We start from the raw sequence: 20,615 nt of genomic DNA, 5'->3' as shown, positions 1-20,615 counted from the left end.
CCCTCCTCTTCCCATGCCTCCCCCCCAAAGCCCTCTCCCTCCCACAGATCTCTCGATGTCCCTGCTCTCAGATGTTGTGTTTGTGTTCCTCCCCCTCTCACCCCATATTGTCTACTGCTCCCCATGTTATATGTTTTATGTGTCGGTTTGTGTTTCTGTGTGATAAATTAGGTCTTTCACGAGCCTCGATCTTGTATACAAAAAAAAAAAAAAAAAATCCTGCCCTGTCTGACTGCTGGGAAACCAACCGTTTCGGGAATACCAACACGCTGTTAAGAGTATGGTACATCGATTAAGATGATGATTATTATTAGGTTTACTCTCCATAAAATGGAGAGTAACCTATTATTACTGCTAGAGTTTTTCTTATTATTATTCTTCCGCCCTATTTTGCACCTCCGAAAACTTCATAATTAATGTTCTCAGCAACCGCTGGTCGGATTGACAGGAAATTTTGATCAAATGATCATCTCGGCTCCTAGAATTTTTTAGTGCTAATTATGACGTCATAGGTCACGTGGTGTGGGCGCCATCTTGTAAAACAAATTCAACTTTTCCCCTCTGTATCTCCGAAACGACTCAATGGAAAAATTTGAGGAATAGCTCATTCTAAAGAACTCTTCAACGGGAACAAAAGACCTGTGTATAGAGTATATTAAAAATGCTAACGTTAAGAGGTTAGAATTCGTCAAACAAAACATTTTCTCCCCCGAAAATGGGATTTTTTTCCCAGATGCTTAGTTAAAAAAAACTCAGATTGCAAAAAATTTCGAAGTCATACATCACATGGTTCGGCTGCCATCTTGTTTTTCGTGAAAAAACACAAAAACCATTTTTCTCCGCAACGGCTGAACGGATCGAGCCCAAACTTGGCATGCATATTCGCATACCCATGACGAACAAAAAAGTCAGCGAACACGACCTCATCCGACACATGGTTTCAGAGTTATGACGTTTTAAAGCTTAAATTAGAAATGGTATCACCTCCATAATTTGTGGAGATATCGAGTGGAAACTTTACATAAATGTTCCTCATGGGGGGATGTTTCAACGTTACTCGAGACGTTTTGATAAGTCACATGGTTTGGCCGCAATAAATAATGGAAGTTAAATTTTAAAAAGCTTGTAACTCTTGAACCACTACATGGATCGACTTGAATTTTTAAGGCAATGTAGCTCTCATCAAGCGGAAGAAGTGTGCAAAATTTCAAGATGATTGGATGTACGGTCTCGAAGCTATAAGTCTTTATTGTTGAAAGAAGAAGAAACACACCGATTTGTCCCTCCAGAACGTGATCACGATCACACCATCTCCCACGGTCATTTCAACCTCAAATGAAATTCCAATTGAGGATTTGTCAATAGATGAGGTCTATTAACAAACGAATGAAACATATTTGCTCAAATTCTGACGTTTTTTAAATCGACGCATTTCACTCAAAGTTATGGTCCACTAAAGAAGAAGACTCGTTTGGCTTCTCAGATAAAATAAATAATTCTGTCTGCAATTTCAGGTTAATTTTCTTTTTAAAATGGCTTTTTCTGCAACCGGTGCATGGATTGACATGTGTGGATGTGGGTGTGGGGGGGGAGGGATGTGTGTGTGTGTGTGGGGGGGGGGGGGGGTTTGGTGTGTGTGTGTGTGTGTGTGTGGGTGTGTGGGGGGGATGTGTGTGTGTGGATGTGTGTGTGGGTGTGGGGGGGTGGATATGTGTGTGTGTGGGGAGGGGTTGGGGTGTGCATGTGGAGGAGGGGGGGGTTGGATATGTGTGTGTGTATGTGTGGAGGGGTGTGTGTATGTGTGGAGAGGTGTGCGTGTGGGGGGAGGGGGAATGTGTGTGTGTGTGTGTGTGTGGATGTGCGTGTGTGTGGATGTCTGTGTGTGTGTGTGTGTGGGTGGGGGGGGGTGGATATGTGTGTGTGTGGGGGGGGGGGGTTGGGGTGTGTGTATGGAGGGGGGGCAGATGTGTGTGTGTGTGTATGTGTGGAGGTGGGGTGTGTGTGTGTGTGTATGTGTGGAGGGGTGTGCATGTGGGGGAGGGGTGTGAGGGTGTTTGTGTGTGGGTGTGGGGGGGTGGATATGTGTGTATGTGGGTGGGGTGGTGTGAAGGAGGGGGGGGTGGGTTGGATGTGTGTGTGTGTGTGTGTGTATGTGTTGAGGGGTGTGCGTGTGGGGGGAGGGGGGGATGTGTGTGTGTGTGTGTGTGTGTGTGTGTGTGTGTGTGTGTGTGAAGGGTGTGTATGTGTGTGTGTGTGCGTGTGTGTGTGTGTGTGTGTTTATCAGGGTTGTATCCAAGAGGGTTGTGGCAAAGCATGTCCAATGAAAGTGGGGTTGTATCAAAAGTGGGGTTGTATCAAAAGTGGGGTTGTATCAAAAGTGGGGTTGTATCAAAAGTGGGGTTGTCTCAAAAGTGGGTGCGAGTAAAGCGGTCATCACTGCCAGCAGTTTTAAAGTGGCAGTTCTAGTTATTATTATTATACAACAAAGGAATAAGTTTAATACTTGCAATAAAAATACTCTCAAATAATTAATAATAAGATAAACGAGAACAAGCAAATCAAAGATTGCCCGTACTTATTCTGTGTGGTTTTATAGTACATACTAGTAAAAAGCCCGTGAAATATGACGGGTTGGAACAGTTTATTCGACGGTGCAGTTTTGTGAGCATGACAAAGTCTGGAGCCTCGGCCTAGTGTCGGGTGTGCTTATATCTATTTATTAGACATCCTACGGATGTAAATGAACACTCATTTTACTCTGCGCACGTTGCAGTTGCACATCACGTGCAGTGAATTTCACCTCCCTGTGCCTCGTATTTATTGTTATATATATATATTAAAAAACTCTTCTGTACACCGCCCTTGAGAATCGGTTTGCAAGCCACCGTCTACAATTCCAATAGAAGACACAATTACTCTGATGGAAGTGTTTTTCGAGTTTGTTTTATCCTCAAAAAATAGACCCAAGTAAACACATATCCGTGTTAAAAGATCAGCCTTTAAAACTTCCCTTATGAAGGGGGACAGACATCTGTGCAAACACACAAACTGACTTTTATGTGGTAGATTTTAAAGACATACTCACATTCTAATTGTACTGGACATACTTTATAGACGTACTCGCATTCTAATTGTACATATTTCATAAAGGCACTCAGTTGAAAATATAACGTGTAAAAATTAGTCTCCGTTGGCAAATGATGTGCAGACAAATATACAAGCGGACCAAAATGCAATATCCTCTCCATTGACGAGAGTAAAAGTAAAAAGGACTACAAAAAAAAAATGAAGATTTAAACATACCTGCTACAATTGAAGGTGTCGTCCAGCAAATCCTCACCGAATGAGGATTTAAAAGTCATGGTAGCAAAGCCAGGTGGCAGGCTGTTCCACTCATTGAAGCGAACTCCGTCACCAAGTGAGTACGAACCAGATGAACACTTCTTACATTCCTGCTTCCGCATGTCCAGGAACTCGCCAGCTTCGCAGGAAAATGCTAAGGCAAAGATAAATGCATGGTTTCACTCAACAAACTTTCTACATAATCCGTGCCACGGCATGCGATTAAACGGGACACAGGAAGTGTGACGAAGCTTTAACAGGCACTGGAAACCCAAACATCGACACCTGCTGCAAGCCACAGACATCAATTTTGACATTTCGCCTTCATTATGCAATTTGATGCATTTTAGCAGAAAACATACGCCTTCCACTCTTTCATGCATAACTCAGTCAGTCTCAGTCTCAGTCTCTCTCCCCCAATGGACTGAGTTAATGGAATAATTTCATAATTTTCAATCCTGGTTAAAGTTTAATGACAGGATGCTTTTGCCCCCCCTCCCCATAAATTTGTAAAAGTTTCTAAAAACATGTTTTCACTTTGTCATTATGGGGTATTTTGCATAGATCGGCGATAAAATAAATAAATAAATTTAATCCATTTTAAATTCAGGCTGTAACAACAAAAAAAAAAAGCAAAAAAAGTGTGAACACTTCCTGAAGGCTATATACAGACTTGGCATTTAATATGGATTTTTTTTTTTCTTGACTTGGGTTTACTTTCTTAACTCAGTATATCAATCTAGTGAGTTTCTTTTACACTTTGGTGATTTATTTGTTAAAATAACCATGTCACTGATTGTCTGTCGCAGCAAGAAGTCAACAACAGGATTATATCACAGGTGGCGTGGCAAAATGTACGGACAGGTGCATTTGATGATTGGCTTCACAGTTGGGTATACAAGGGTTGTTGCGTTCTGTATTAGTGGAAAACAACTGCTGCACATCTCCAAAAGTTATTGCCGCTTCCTCTGGAGATGGTCCGTCAACTCGACAATGCTGTTTGTCATGGAGTGGTGGCTTTACGAAATTACGGCATGAAACAGCGTGCTATTGCTCGGCAGTATGGCATCACTGAAGGTCAGGTGTCAAAGATCCTGAAACGAAATGCTCAGAGGGGTGTCGCTACTCCTATACCGAGGCCAGGATGTCCCCGCAGAACCACAAGGAGGGATGATCGCCAGCTGCACCGGTTAGTCCGCAATGGCTTTACCAAGTCAGCTAATCGGCTTAGGGCTGAGTGGCAGCAACTGACAAATGTGCCTGTATCCAGAAGGCTAGTCAACCAACGACTGGTTCAAGCAGGCTATTGTGCCAGGCGTCCCCTGAGAATGCCACGCCTGACCAGACAACACCGCCAGTGCCGATTAGAGTGGGCCAGAGAGCACCGTCAATGGCAGCCAGGACACTGGAATCATGTGATCTTCAGTGACGAGTCTAGATTTCTGGTCTATCGTCAAGATGGCCACATCCGAGTGCACAGACAAGTGCATGAAGCCTACAACAAAGATTGTATAGTGCCAAGAGTCCAAGCTGGAGGTGGTGGGGTGACCGTTTGGGCTGTTTTTCATGCAGGGGGCAAAACTGACCTGGTTGTTCTGAATGGAAACCTGAACCAGTTCAAGTACAGGGCTATTCTGGAAGAAACATTGCTTCCATTTGCTCGTGCAGCCTTTCGAGGAAACTTTGTCTTCCAAGATGACAATGCACGGCCTCATCGTGCTCGCATGATCCAACACTTTCTTGTTGACCATGGTGTAGAACATATGGAGTGGCCTGCCATGACCCCGGATATGAATCCGATGGAGAACTTGTGGCCAGAATTAACGCGTCAAATCGACCACTTGGACCAGCAGCCGACCTCTGTGCGTGAATTGCAGCAGGCTATTGTAACTGCATGGCAAGCGATTCCTGTCCAGACCTCGGCAAATCTCGTGAACAGCATGCCTCAACGTGTATGTGCTCTCCTGAATGCTCGTGGGGGTTACACAAAGTACTGAACTGTAATTTTACTGTCCGTAATCCCAGTCGTAATTTAACTTTTGTTTTTGTTAAAAAAAAATTTGGCTAATGTGCAAAATAAAGAGATACTTCTGGAAAACGTACAGAAGTTTAACACAGTACTGTCCATGAATTGAGTTCGATATCAGTTTACATCACTTTCAAGGATCAATTTATTTGTTTCGAAATGTCAAATGTGGTTTTTGTTTCTTTTACAGTTCACATTGACAAAATCTAGAATAATTTCAACATAATTCCAATGAACTTTTGGTTCTAAGACATCTTGAAAAGTAAGTACACCCCCACAAAAAAAATATTCCATATTAAATGCCAAGTCTGTATATACAATTCCAATAGAAGTCTTCAAATATATATATATATATATATATATATATATATATATATATATATATATATATATTGCGGATCTCGACGCCGGCCTTTTCCCCTTACCAAGGGGGGATTAGTCCCCTTGTCTTTGACTGGCCTGGCGGGACCCGGGGCCTATGACGTCCCTTCCGGACAGCACGAAATAGGGTTTTAGGCCGAATTCACGATTACCGAATTACTCGCGCTGCCCTGGAAGCGAGGAAATAAGCCCCGCACGAATCACGTGCTGATGGAAGACGCCGAGCGGTTTTGCGTACATGTGATCCGCGCCGTTATAGATGAAACCCGATTCAAGCAACCTTAATTCGTGCCACGCTTAGTCAAATGGATAAATAACAAAAGCGGTCGAATGGGAAAAAGGAAGAACAGGTTTATTTACGCTATTTACAATGGTTCAGAGAAAAGAAGACACAGTGCAGCCTTAAAACAGTCTTAACTTACTACCCAGGACAAACGGGCCCGTCCCACACACAGACACACTCACATGGGGCTGCACACGGTGCAGCTCCCTCCGGTCTCCGGTTCATCCCGTGCAGATGGTAAGTAGAGAGGCAGGAGCTCTCCGCCTGTCGTTTGGCGTACAAGGGTTAATACGGGGTGATTTGGTAGGGAGCGGACTTCGGCGGTTAAGCACTGGCAGGTATTACTGTGTTTACTCGCGTGGCTGACGTAGGCGCTATTCGCCACCGGTGCGTCTGGCTGTAGCCGTGTACTCATCGCCTCTTTTTCCTCTCCTCTGGCACGTACGTTATACTCCGGCGAGTTACGGTTCAATGCCTCAAAAGTGAGTGATGCGAGTCAAGTTCTCTCCACACAAGTCTTTTCACCAATGCCGCGTGCACGCGAGACTTCCAGCGCTAGTCCTTCTTATCAGTCCACGAAGTTCTGCTGGTCAGTCCTCTCCCTCTGCGAGTCCTTTTCCTCTGCGAGTCCTTTCGATGGCCTTGCGCATGGACTTATATAGGCACGCCCCGCGAACCCTCTAGAACTCACCAGACACGCCTCTCCACGCCCCCCTCAAGCCATGCCGTTAGAGCCCTGGTTGGCTGGTGGCTCTTACCGTTATCGCCTCTGACGCTCCGCCTTGACGCTGCCCCCGCGCTCCTCCTTCTTAGGCCTACCTCGCGTTACTCGACTAGTGAGCGAGCAAAGGGCAGCAAATGCTGCGGGCAGCCAAAGCATAACAAATGCTGCGGGCAGCCAAAGCATAACAAATGCTGCGGGCAGCCAAAGCGTAACAAATGCTGTGGGCAGCCAAAGCGTAACAAACTGAGTGGGTCAGCCAAATGGGGCGCGGGATCAATTACGCCCATCGAGGTGGAATTTGAAGGGTGGACTCAAAATGAAGGGGACCTAAACTCATGTCTTTACACAACGCAGATATTAATCGGGGAAATGGCCTATTCTTACACATACTATGACATAACTCATACTACAGGTGGCCTACGTGTTGCTCGTGGATTAACTATGGGGGGCAACCCTTTAACCTTTAATGATCAATATGTGCAATCTTTGCAATATGTGCAAAATCAATATGTGCAAAAAATCTCCAAACCGTAGCAATATATATATATATATACACATACATACATACATACATACATACATACATACATACATACATATATATATAGATATATATATATATATATATATATATATATATATATATATATATATATATATATATATATATATATATATATATATATATATATATATATATATACATATACATATATACAGTCACGTGAAAAAGTAAGTACACCCCATGTAAAGTTTTGACTTTTTCAACATATTTCAACATACAGCTATTTGATCTTCATTTCAACAATATTGTTACAGACGCGGGTTTTAGATGTTATATTGACCGAGCGGTGGTGTATTTAACCGCGTCCGAACAGTTACTCCCCGATTAAAACCCGATTCCAGCCGACGTTGACCAGATCGCCCCACAGATATTAAATCGGGAAATCTCTAAAGCGACCGAAAGAGAAGGAAAAGAAGAAGAAGAAGAATACGGAGGAAGAACAGATTTATTATACACACACAGCAATGGATGGAAGAAGCAGTAACACAGCGAATCGTTAACTTACACTATTCATTTTTACTTAACCCCAAGACAACGAGCAGGACAGGACGTTCACACTTACACAGGGGATAATGCAGGCAGGTAGGGCTTGAGGTGGATTGCTTGAGAGGGAGGCAAAGTCGGGAGGCCGCAGCTCGCAATTCCTCGCGGTTTTGGCGGGAAACCCTCCGTCGTGTATCCGCTGCGGTAGACGTCACGTGCTGGTTCGGCACACCTGCTCCTCTTCTTGGGGTGGAGCCGTCTCCCTCCTTTCAGCGCGTCTCTCCAAAGCTGGTTTCCTTGCCGAGTACCTCTCCTCTTTGGCTTGGAGCGTTTCGCATCTCACCGCTCCTTTTGGTGCAGCCTCTTTGCTCATCTCCCAGGGTCATCTCTCAAGGCCTCTCGTAAAGCAGTCCCTTACAGTCGCTTTTATCACCTCGAGCGAAATCAAGCCGCCGACTCCGAGGGCACGCCTACCGGGTCGCTCACCGCGGTGTTGATTGGCTGTTAGGGCTGGTTCACTCCTTCCCTCTTATGACGAGGTGGAGACACGCCTTTCTTCCCCAACCCTACCTCGTGGCCAATGGTGGTTGAAGAAAACCGCCCAAAATGCGGAAGGCAATTGGAAGGGAGGTTTTGGGGAAATTGGAAGGGCCTACGCTTATTTTGTTCGATACAATGCAAAGTCAATCTAGTGGGAAACACATATTTAGCCTACATGGAATAAGGAAATACACTATTTAAAAGATATATCGTGACCTGCGTGTAAGTTTCATGGAATTAACTAGGACGGCTGCGACCATTATTTACATTACGAGGATGTTACCATACTTTTGTAACGTTCACATTGTAACGTTTCCACATTCGTTACACTGCACCCTCCTTTCTTCAGGCCCGTCCTCGGGCCTATTAAACTTTAACTTAGTGTGACACGTAGGTGTAATTCCCTCTACAATTAACCTGACCCTGAGTGTGACAATTTTAAAACACAAATAAGTATGTCCCCCTATTGCATTGCACCCTGTCTAACAGACTCAAGCCCACAGCTAACCGAATTACGGAATTATTCTCAAACTATACATTTACGGTGGGGAGCATTATTTACAATGACGTGATTTCTTATTTACAATGCAACCCAGGACCTGTGTTTTTTTTTTTTTCTTTTTTTTTTTAGGGAACAAGAGAAAGAAATTCCTGTTGGGAGGGAGGAGACAGCACGCATTGCATCGATGCACCAGTACCAATACCACCAAAGCACCCAAAAGCACCAAAAGCACCAAAAGCACCACAAAGCACCAAAAGCACCACCCGGTGCGCAGTCACCATGGTTCATAATAAACACAACAAAACAACTGGTGGTGGTCTTCTCTTTCTCTGCTGGGCCGATGTTCTTCCCGACGTCTTCTGGCTTCATGCGGCCTAGTTGGAAATAATAAAAAGCACAACTTGTGTCCATTTTTATTTAGGGCCTCAGGGGCCAACTAAGGGTGGTCCACCTGTTTGGCATAGGTGCCACCTTACCGAGGTCCGCAAGCAAGATTCCCTGGCCACTATGGCCGGTCTTCAACAGAGGTGCCCTGCCCCAGAACCTGGGGTCCATCAAGTGGTACTTGGCCGCAGAACAGCGGTCCATACAGTGGTACATCAACGCAATGCATGCTGGTTCTGGGAATCTCGGGCGCACAATGGCCACCTCACGCACGCTCCCCTCGGCACCCAATGGCGCACAGGTCATGTGGGAGACAAAAGAAAGACAATTGAGCGAGGGGTAAGGTCACAAGGGTACACGTCAATAAGGCAATGCAAGGTGAAATGCGTACGGAGGGCGAAGTGAGAAAGCTCGTCCCTACCGTACGTCACCCCCCTGTCACCTACCCTACCCTTGCCCTTGCCCTTACCCCATATGTACAAAATCTACACATTACCAATTCGTCACTACTGTCACGTCTTCCCCATATTTCCCCTATACCAAATTCGTCACCACAATCCCTCTACCTCAAAATTTGCCATCACCAATTCATCATCAATCCTCATAAGGAGGGAGAGATGGAATTACGCACAATGTCACACCCACGTCATGATGCGTCTCACAATCCAAACATTTGCATCATAAAAAATAATCAAAACATGGCATGGTGTGGAGTACCTGTCACCTCAGGTGAGTGGATGCAGATGGTGCGAGGAGATCCTTCATCCTAACTATCCTCTAAATGACTTTAACACACTTTACACTACCTGGGGTCTCTCCCTGCCAATCAATTGGCCAACTTACACTATGGGTTCTAAAAACCAATTCCCATTGACCAAACTGTGGTGCCTCTCAATTTGGGGTCTCACTCCCCCGATTCATCTCCCGGTGCTCTCGCACAATTTCTGGGCTGCGACGTCTAGCTCTCCCAACAGGTCTACCCACCTGCACACCTCCACCACTGTAGTTGCCACCCGAGCTTACCTAGCTCCTCACCCTAACCTAACTAACTGGGGACAGCCCCTCTCCTGGCTCTGTCACCCCATGGTGCCCTCTGGCACTGGGCTACCCGGGTCCGTCCTCCGGATCCTCGGGCCCCATCCACAACAACTACTACCGGCTTCCAGAGCCCACCTGCGGCCTCACCTGGCCGACATCCTCACAGTGGTGGAGTGCCCAAACCAACTACACACACTAACAGGCTACACGCCCAGCCATTTCCACAACACTAATGCACCCATCCACATACCATTCTGCCACCCGCACCACAGATGCCAATATCCAACCACAATTTACCTGTACCCTCTACCTAACACTTACACTACCCGCCCCGGGTATCCGTGATGGGGGTCCACTCTTCCCCCATTCACACCTTCGCACCATCCACTCCACTCCACAATTTCCACCATTCTCACTCCACGACCATCCATTCCACTACTCGAAAATATTCCACACTACCATTTATTCCACACAGCCACATACACCTGTTGTTGCACACCTGTGCCCTCACACCTGGTGCCACCTGCACCCTCCTTTCTTCCTGGACCATTTGGTCAACACAACACGCAATCACCACTACTCCCTCATACACGGCTCCACACACCTGTTCAGTTGCACACCTGTGCAATCACACCTGCTCCATTCTCACCTGTTCAATCCTCACACACACACGGCATCATCTCAGCTAACTACTCCCCTCTGAAACTTGCGCTTCCCAGTCGTCCCTTTAAACTATTGCGCTCCCACGTCATTATAATCCACACTAATCTACCTGCGTCCCCACTACAGGTATCAGTCACTAACTAAACTTAACGTTACCTAATGTCATCTTCGCTAGATCCCTACAATATAACCTAACCCACCCGGGCTAGTTTTCACTGCCATACACCCCATAAGCTATTGCGCATTTGCCCCCCGTCTGTGAGGGATGGTGGATTTGCCATCCCACCACATCGGGGGTCTCTCACTATCAATTTTGTTCGTCCAGATTCCAACCAATTCAAAAATTTTCCATTTACTGCCAAATCTATTCACTTTTCTAAATTTCGGATCAAAACACTATCACTATCACGATCACCATCATCACAGTCCGCTATATCCTAGCCTCGGTGCGTCATGCATCATTAAACTCGGCTTCGTAAAGCCGAGCAATGAATTCGGGTGGTTTGGTTGCCTGCAGGTTGAATCCGTCCGGCTTTCGGTTCAAGGGAGGTGGTTTGGTTGGACCGAGGCTCCACGCACCATCTCGGCGCGGCACCTTGCAGTCCCGGGCCCGATGGCTCAATCTCCCCCGGTCGGAACCCCGTCCCCACGAGGGGGCACCGTTCCGCCTCCTCCCACTCGCCCTTGAACCGGACCGGTCGCCTCGCCCGGCAAAGCCCGGACTCGACCGTGCGGGGCGGGGCCAAGCCCGAATCGGCAACGACGCTTCGAAGAGAAGCGACGCAGCATCGATCCGCGCCGGGCCTCGCACCCAACCAAGCACCCCTCGCACCGAGTGCTCGCATCGGCTATCCGTCGCTCTAACCACTAACCCGGTTACCATCGGTGCTTTACTTGCATGCTTACAAGCATACGCTACCCCTTTCACCCTCACAAAACCTGGCGTTCCAACGCCGTCCGTACATTCCACCAACGCTCTCCCTGTTACACACACCTCTCGCGCACACTTTGGTCCACACCTCTCCTCCGTTACGTCCTCCGTAACACTCACCATGGGCGTGCACTCTTGCATCCACCCACTAACGCGCTCACCTGGGCTCTCCCACACCCGCGCCATGACCAACTCAGGTGTGCTTCCTCGCACACGTTCCACCACCACCTTACTCTCCGTGTCACACTTCGTACACCCCGACGTGCATTCTCGCTCGCACTCGGTTTCACACTCGCGCTCCGATGTGCCCTCGCACCTGCGCCATCACCAACTCACTATTCGTGTCACACTCCGTACACCCCGACGTGCATTCTCGCTCGCACTCGGTTTCACACTCGCGCTCCGATGTGCCCTTTCGCACCTGCGCCATCACCAACTCACTATTCGTGTCACACTCCGTACACCCCGACGTGCATTCTCGCTCGCACTCGGTTTCACACTCGCGCTCCGATGTGCCCTCTCGCACCTGCGCCATCACCAACTCACTTTTCGTGTCACACTCCGTACACCCCGATGTGCATTCTCGCTCGCACTCGGTTTCACACTCGCGCTCCGATGTGCCCTCTCGCACCTGCGCCATCACCAACTCACTATTCGTGTCACACTCCGTACACCCCGACGTGCATTCTCGCTCGCACTCGGTTTCACACTCGCGCTCCGATGTGCCCTCTCGCACCTGCGCCATCACCAACTCACTTTTCGTGTCACACTCCGTACACCCCGACGTGCATTCTCGCTCGCACTCGGTTTCACTCCCACACTTTATAGCACACCCACTCGCCGACGCACACTTTTTTCTCCCACGCGTGCCATTTCCACTCACACGGGACCCTTCACCAACGCCCGGATGCCATATCGATCCCAATCGCGCGACAATTCTTTTGTCGCCAAACATCCTCTTACAAAATCTCCCCGCACAATACACAACAGCACGACTCACCTGGGGGATCCTTTTCTCCACGCGAACCTGCAAACTTCCATTCGGGTTAAGCACAGCATCGTGATGTGAGCAGGGACTTTGTACGTAATCCATTTCTCCCTGCAATTCCCAGGCTACCTCCGTCATCTCTTCAATTTTAATTCCCAGCACTGCTTTTTCTTTATTAACCTCGGCAACCGCTGGCTTTAATAAAACACCCTCCTCTACCTCAGCGGTCGCCGGCTTTTCCAAACCCCGTGTCGCGATTTCTACCCCCGTCATTGTACCCGTGCTTTCCTCCGCTTCGCTCAACCAGCGCTTTTCGACCCGCGTTACCTCGTCGTGCACCCCTGGGACCCTTTCACCCACCATGCGATCCATGGTCTCCCCACATTTTTGCATGCGGTCACCCATTCTGTTCGTTATTGCTTCCATTTGGTTTAACAATCGCTCACAGTTAGCCCTCCTTTCGTCCCTCATTACCCCCATTTGGTTTCCCATTACCCCCATTTGCCCCATAATTCTGCTTTCCATTTTTTCACTATCAGCCCTCCTTCTGTTTTCCATTTGTTCGCTATTCTTGTCCATAAGGGCCTTCATTTGTATAAAAAAAAGGTTCAAATCCACCAACGGCGCTGCTACGGTCGCGGCAAAATTTGGTGCCGCTACACCCACGTGCGTGAGGACGCCACTTTGCGCGTCTGATACTTCCGCAACCACATTGCTATTTTTCTCCTCCTCCCTATCCTCCACATACATTTCCCCGAGGTCCTGGGTCGATTCCACCCTGTCTATCTCTCCCACCGACATCCGATCGCCTTGATTGTCCATGGCGCGATCTCAAAATTCGGGTTTTGCTTTATAAAACAAAATAAATGTCGGCAGCTTGTAATTTTGAGCACGTTAAGTGCGCTTTGGGTCCGATTTCGGGTCCGATCTCCCTCCTCGACACCAATTGTTACTCTAATAGCACAATTGGTGTTCCAAAATTTGGGCCTAACAAATTTAGTCCCAGGTCCGAATCCAACTCCTCGACACCAAATGTTACTCTAATAGTACAATTGGTGTTCCAAAATTTGGGCCTAACAAATTTAGTCCCAGGTCCGAATCCAACTCCTGACAACCAAATGTTACAGACGCGGGTTTTAGATGTTATATTGACCGAGCGGTGGTGTATTTAACCGCGTCCGAACAGTTACTCCCCGATTAAAACCCGATTCCACCCGACGTTGACCAGATCGCCCCACAGATATTAAATCGGGAAATCTCTAAAGCGACCGAAAGAGAAGGAAAAGAAGAAGAAGAAGAATACGGAGGAAGAACAGATTTATTATACACACACAGCAATGGATGGAAGAAGCAGTAACACAGCGAATCGTTAACTTACACTATTCATTTTTACTTAACCCCAAGACAACGAGCAGGACAGGACGTTCACACTTACACAGGGGATAATGCAGGCAGGTAGGGCTTGAGGTGGATTGCTTGAGAGGGAGGCAAAGTCAGGAGGCCGCAGCTCGCAATTCCTCGCGGTTTTGGCGGGAAACCCTCCGTCGTGTATCCGCTGCGGTAGACGTCACGTGCTGGTTCGGCACACCTGCTCCTCTTCTTGGGGTGGAGCCGTCTCCCTCCTTTCAGCGCGTCTCTCCAAAGCTGGTTTCCTTGCCGAGTACCTCTCCTCTTTGGCTTGGAGCGTTTCGCATCTCACCGCTCCTTTTGGTGCAGCCTCTTTGCTCATCTCCCAGGGTCATCTCTCAAGGCCTCTCGTAAAGCAGTCCCTTACAGTCGCTTTTATCACCTCGAGCGAAATCAAGCCACCGACTCCGAGGGCACGCCTACCGGGTCGCTCACCGCGGTGTTGATTGGCTGTTAGGGCTGGTTCACTCCTTCCCTCTTATGACGAGGTGGAGACACGCCTTTCTTCCCCAACCCTACCTCGTGGCCAATGGTGGTTGAAGAAAACCGCCCAAAATGCGGAAGGCAATTGGAAGGGAGGTTTTGGGGAAATTGGAAGGGCCTACGCTTATTTTGTTCGATACAATGCAAAGTCAATCTAGTGGGAAACACATATTTAGCCTACATGGAATAAGGAAATACACTATTTAAAAGATATATCGTGACCTGCGTGTAAGTTTCATGGAATTAACTAGGACGGCTGCGACCATTATTTACATTACGAGGATGTTACCATACTTTTGTAACGTTCACATTGTAACGTTTCCACATTCGTTACAATATTGATAGACAAAGGTGATATAATATAAATATAACAAATATCATGAAACATTTACATTTTGTCGTCCATTGTATAATTTAAATGAACATAAATGCAAATTTCGCATGTGGAAAAAGTAAGTACACCCCTACATTTATCACTACTTCAAATACCTAAAATTAGAATCAGGTGCACCAGCTCAGGTGCAAATGATTAGAACATCGTTAGAGAGGATCTTGGAGGAACCCGTCTTATTTAAAACTCAGACATTTAGTTTGGTTTGCTCTTTGTTGTTTAAGTTGGACGGTGGGAGGGATTTTCGAAGCTCCACACGGTCTCCACGTTTTTCGAAGTTAAGTCTGTTCACAATTGTATTTTGTCGAAACTGTATTTATCTATCGGTGTGTGAAGTTATTGTGTGCAACTTTGGTTGTATTTATTGTTATTGTGTGCAACTCGGTGTTTATCTTTCATAAATTGATCGTCTGTTTGCCGTGTCGTGTCTTGAGGCCTTGTACAGTGTGCACTGTACAACCTTGAGGCTTTGTTTTTCTCTCAGCGGTCCGTCGTTTGTGATCCAATAACTTTCGTTCTCTGTATTCCCAGGCTTTTCACCCATAGCCTACTTCCTTGTGTAAATCTCAACTCAAAAAAAAAAACAAAAAAAAACATTTCCTTCTCTGTTCTCATTCGTTTATTCATTCTTATTCGTTCGTTCGTTCTTCGACCACGTGTTTCTCCCCCATTTCCCCAGATAGTTTTCACTCATTAACCTTCAATGTTTACACTTTCCCCTCAAGTTATGTATTCCGTCATATTTTATAACACCTTTTTCTTCTTCTTCTTTAAAAGGCTGCTTTCGACTTGCTCACCAAATCAATTCATCCCAAAAAAAATATCCATCTCCTATAGTGCCTTTTTTCTACATTCCCTAAACTCTCCTGCACTCCATCCTCCATCCAGCGTCCTTAAACGTATTTTTAAACTCGAAGGTCACAAGAAACTCATTTTGCAATAAATGTTCGTTTCCCATAAATCGTACACTTTCAAAAATCCAATCTCACCCCTCCCCTCCAAATCTTCCCCATAACCCCTCCCCTCCAAATCTTCCCCATCACCCCTCCCCTCCAAATCTTCCCCATCACCCATCCCTTTCAAATCTCCCCCCTTGCCCCCTCCCTCCTAAACTACCCCCTCACCCCTCCCCGCCAAGACGCCCCCTCGCCCCTCCCCTCCTAGACTCCTGCCTCACCCCTCCCCTCCAAATCTCCCCCATATCCCATCCCTTTCAAATCCCTCCCCTTGTCCCTTCCCTCCCAAACTCCCCCCTCACCCCTCCCCTTCAAATCTCCCCACCCTCATTGCTTCTCAATTTCCCCCCTCTCACTCCCCCTCCTCAAAGCGTCCTCCCTGCTTCTTCCCCCTTCAAACTCTCACCTCCATCTCCCCCAACCTTCTGCCTCGCTCTTCCCCCTCCTCAAATAACACCTCATTGTGGCTCACCCAATCACCATCAAACCTTTTGTCCGCCCCATCCTTCCCTTTCTCCGAGCTATTCTGAAATCTTTGACACACCTTCAACAGCTCTCCCTATCTCTTCCACCTCTTCCACATCTTACCCTACCCCTCCTCCCCCCTGTTCTGTATCTGATGCTCCCCCTTCCTCTTCATTAACGGTATGGACCTCAAACATCCGGGGCCTTCGTTCAAACTTAACTGATCTCTCCATACAGGTTGCTTCTGTCAAACCAGACGTGATCTGCTTAACAGAAACTTTCCTCCTTTATGATGTCTCTGATTCCATAGTATCTCTCCCGGGCTACTCCCTCCTCCGGTATGATAGACCTGAGCCTCGTCCTGGAGGCGGGGTTGCTATCTTTATCAAAAACTCTCTTCCTCACTCGCCCTGCACTGCACTCTCTCCACCTCACCCCCAGGAATACCTCTGGCTACGGCTTCCCCTTCGCTCCCACCTCTTGTTCATATGTGTGTTGTACCGTCCACCAAACAGTGATGACTCCATCTACATCTCGCTGTCCGATGATATGGACCAACTTCTATCTACTCATCCCAACTCTCGCTTCCTCATATGTGGTGATTTCAATTGTCACCATGCCAGTTGGCTGGGTGTGGGTACCTCTCTCACCAGCCATGGCTCTTCAGCAAAGGACTTCTGCGACTCACTGGGACTGACACAATCTGTCAATTTCCCGACCCGGATCTCAGTCAACGGAACATCTTCTCTTCTGGACTTGGTTATGACTAACTTCCCTGAAAATGTCTGCTGCTCTTCTTCTGCTCCGATCGGATCATCTGATCATGTCCTTGTTAAAGTGGACATCTCTCTGACCATCCTCAGGGAGCCTGCTCAGCGTCGACGAGTCTGGCATTTCACTCAGGCCAACTGGCACGGTCTTCAAGCAGCCATCAATCATCTGGACTGGTCTCCCATCTCTACCACCTCTGACATCAACTCATCCTGGGAATTCTTCCAAAGTAAATTGCTCTCTCTCATGCACAGATTTATCCCATCTCGTCTTCAGTTGTCATACCCTTCCTCCCGTCCATGGTACACGGAATCTTGTGGTGAGGCTGTTGCCCAGAAACAACTTGCCTTCGTCTCCTGGAAAGCAAATCCAACGGAAGGAAATCTCATTTCCTTTCACAAAGCCCGAAACAAGTGTGTGTCCACCCTCAGGAGAGCCAGGAAACAATATCTCTCCATTCTCAAGACCGAACTCTCTTATCTGTCTCCCTCTTCCAAATCCTGGTGGCGTCTGGTCAAATCCGTTTCTGGTGTTTGTTCCCCCTCCATCCCCTCCCTTACCTCAAACGGCTACACAGCTGACTCCGCACGTGAAAAAGCTGAATGCCTCAACTCTGTGTTTGCCTCTAAATCTTGTGTCCCAAACCCATCCCTCTCTGTACCCACCATACCCAGTCGTACCCTGCTGCTCCTGGACTCCGTGTCCTTTCCTCCTGACAAGGTGGAAAAGTTTCTGTCAACCCTCGACTCTGATTCTGCAACTGGACCCGACGGCATCAGCCCACGGGTCCTAAAATCCTGCTCTGCTGCTCTATCTCACCCTCTCTCTGTTCTCTTCACCCTCTCTTTTGCTCAAGGTCAACTGCCATCTGCTTGGAAATCAGCCAACATCACCGCTTTGCACAAAAAAGGTGCAAAAACAGATCCTAGCAACTACAGACCAATCAGCCTTCTCCCAATTATCAGCAAAGTCATGGAATCCATCATTGCTTCGGATATGAAATCTTTCCTCTTCTCCAATGGCTTGATCTCTGATCATCAATTTGGTTTCAGACCAGGTCACTCTACTCTGGACATGCTGCTTCTGCTGTCTCAACAATGGATGGAGGTCCTCAATGCCAAACAGGAAATTAGAGCTGTCTCCCTCGACATATCACGTGCCTTCGACACGGTCTGGCACCCCGCTCTGCTCACCAAACTCTCCTCCTTTGGTATCCATGGAAATCTCCACGCATGGCTGGCGGACTTCCTCTCTAGTCGTCGTCAACGTGTGGCCCTGAATGGGTTTCTCTCATCTCCTCTTCCTGTTCAGGCTGGAGTTCCCCAAGGCAGTGTTCTGGGCCCCGTGCTTTTTCTGGTCTTCATCAATGATCTCTCTGACTCTCTCGAAAATCCTCTCTATCTCTTTGCTGATGACTCCACTCTCTGCCGCTCCATTCCTCTTCCCTCAGATCGGCAGTCTGCTGCCTCCTCACTCTCTGAAGACCTGGACAAAATCACAGACTGGTCAAACAAGTGGAACATGTCTTTCAATCCTGACAAATCTCACACTCTTACTATGTCTCTCCGAAAAGATCGACTGGACAACCCTCCCATCTACTTTCTCAACAATCCTCTCCAAGAAGTTCTGTCGCTCAAGATTTTGGGTCTCACTATCTGCCATGATCTTTCTTGGGAAAACCACATTTCCAAGCTGGCCTCCAAAGCCAGTCGCCGACTGGGCATCCTCCGTCGTGCGAAGTCCTTCCTCGGCACACCTGAGCTCCTCACCGCATACAAGGCTTTCATCCGCAGCTCAATGGAATACTGTTCTCCCCTATGGGCCGGTGCTCCTGCCTCACACCTAGCTCGGCTTCACGCTGTTGAAACCAAAGCTTTCAGAATTATTGGAATCTCCCGCGATGAAGCTATCTCTGAGGGCCTTTCACTCACTCACCGCAGGCAGGTAGGTGGTCTTTCTGTCTTCTACCGACTCCTCTCCGGCCTTGCACCCCCAGCTCTCTCTGTGCTCTGTCCCCCAAATATTCCTACAGGTCGCACAAGATCTGCCAGCAACCCTCTGATGGTTAAACTGCCGAAATCTCGGCTCTCTGCTCACCTTCACTCTTTCATTCCTCTTTTCTCCCGCCTCTGGAACAAACTCCCTCACTCCCTTCAATCCCACTCCTCCCTCCAGGTCTTTAAAACAGCTGTTCACCACCATCTCTTATCTTCCCCCATTCAAAACCTTGATCTTTTCTACCCCCGCTAATTCACCCCAGATCCACCTTGTTTGAAATTCCAACTTCTTTCCTGGAAGTCCTGGCAGTGTCCATGTTTTATACCTCTCCCACCGCCCCCTTCCGATGCCCCCCCCCCCCCCCCAAAGCCCTCGCCCTCTCTCAGATCTCTCGATGTCTCCATGTCTCTCGGTCCCTGCTCTCAAATGTTGTGTTTGTGTCCTTCCCCCTCTCTCCCCATCTTGTCTACCGCTCCCGATGTTATATGTTTTATGTGTCGGTTTGTCTTTCTGTGTGATTAATGTTCGCTCTTTCACGAGCCTCGATCTTGTATACAAAAAAAAAAAAAAAAAAAAGTAGATGGGAGGGTTTTCCAGTCTGTCCTTTCGGAGAGACATTGTAAGAGTGAGATTTGTCAGGATTGAAAGACATGTTCCACTTGATTGACCAGTCTGTGATTTTGTCCAGGTCTGCAGAGAGTGAGGAGGCTGCAGACTGCCGATCTGAGGGATGAGGAATGGAACGGCAGACAGTGGAGTCATCAGCAAAGAGATAGAGAGAATTTTCCAGAGAGTTGGAGAGATCATTGATTAAGACCAGAAACAGCACAGGGCCCAAAACACTACCTTGGGGAACTCCAGCCAGAACAGGCAGGGGAGATGAGAGAAATCCATTCATTCAGGGCAACACGTTGCCAACGACCAGAGAGGAAGTCCGCTAGCCATGAGTGGAGATTTCCATGGATACCATAGGAGGAGTTTGGAGAGCTGGGTGCCAGACCGTATCGAAGGCACGTGATATGTCAAGTGAGACAGCTCTGATTTCCTGTTTGGCATTGAGGACTTCCATCCATTGTTGAGACAGCAGAAGCAACATGTCCAGAGTAGAATGACCTGGTCTGAATCCAAATTGATGATCAGAGATCAAGCCATTGGAGAAGAGGAAGGATTTGATATCCGAAGCAATGATGGATTCCATGACTTTGCTGATAATTGGAAGCAGGCTGATTGGTCTGTAGTTGCAAGGATCTGTTTTTGCACCTTTTTTGTGTAAAGCGGTAATGTTTGCTGATTT

General features: G+C 47.6%; 1 protein-coding gene across 1 annotated transcript in view; it reads right to left on the bottom strand.

Moving 5' to 3' along the window:
• Positions 1-20,615, bottom strand: part of LOC137414560 (endosome/lysosome-associated apoptosis and autophagy regulator family member 2-like) — a 155,734-nt gene that overhangs the window by 116,343 nt on the left and 18,776 nt on the right. The window contains exon 3 of the mRNA XM_078770035.1: positions 3,304-3,496. Coding sequence (XP_078626161.1) covers positions 3,304-3,496 — 193 coding nt within the window. The remainder of the gene's footprint in view (positions 1-3,303; positions 3,497-20,615) is intronic.

The sequence above is a fragment of the Myxine glutinosa genome, chromosome 1, assembly GCF_964187855.1.
Source record: "Myxine glutinosa chromosome 1, kmMyxGlut1.1, whole genome shotgun sequence".
NCBI lineage: Eukaryota > Metazoa > Chordata > Myxini > Myxiniformes > Myxinidae > Myxine > Myxine glutinosa.
Note: the sequence above shows the minus strand (reverse complement) of the source record. Positions and strands in the feature narration are given on the sequence as shown.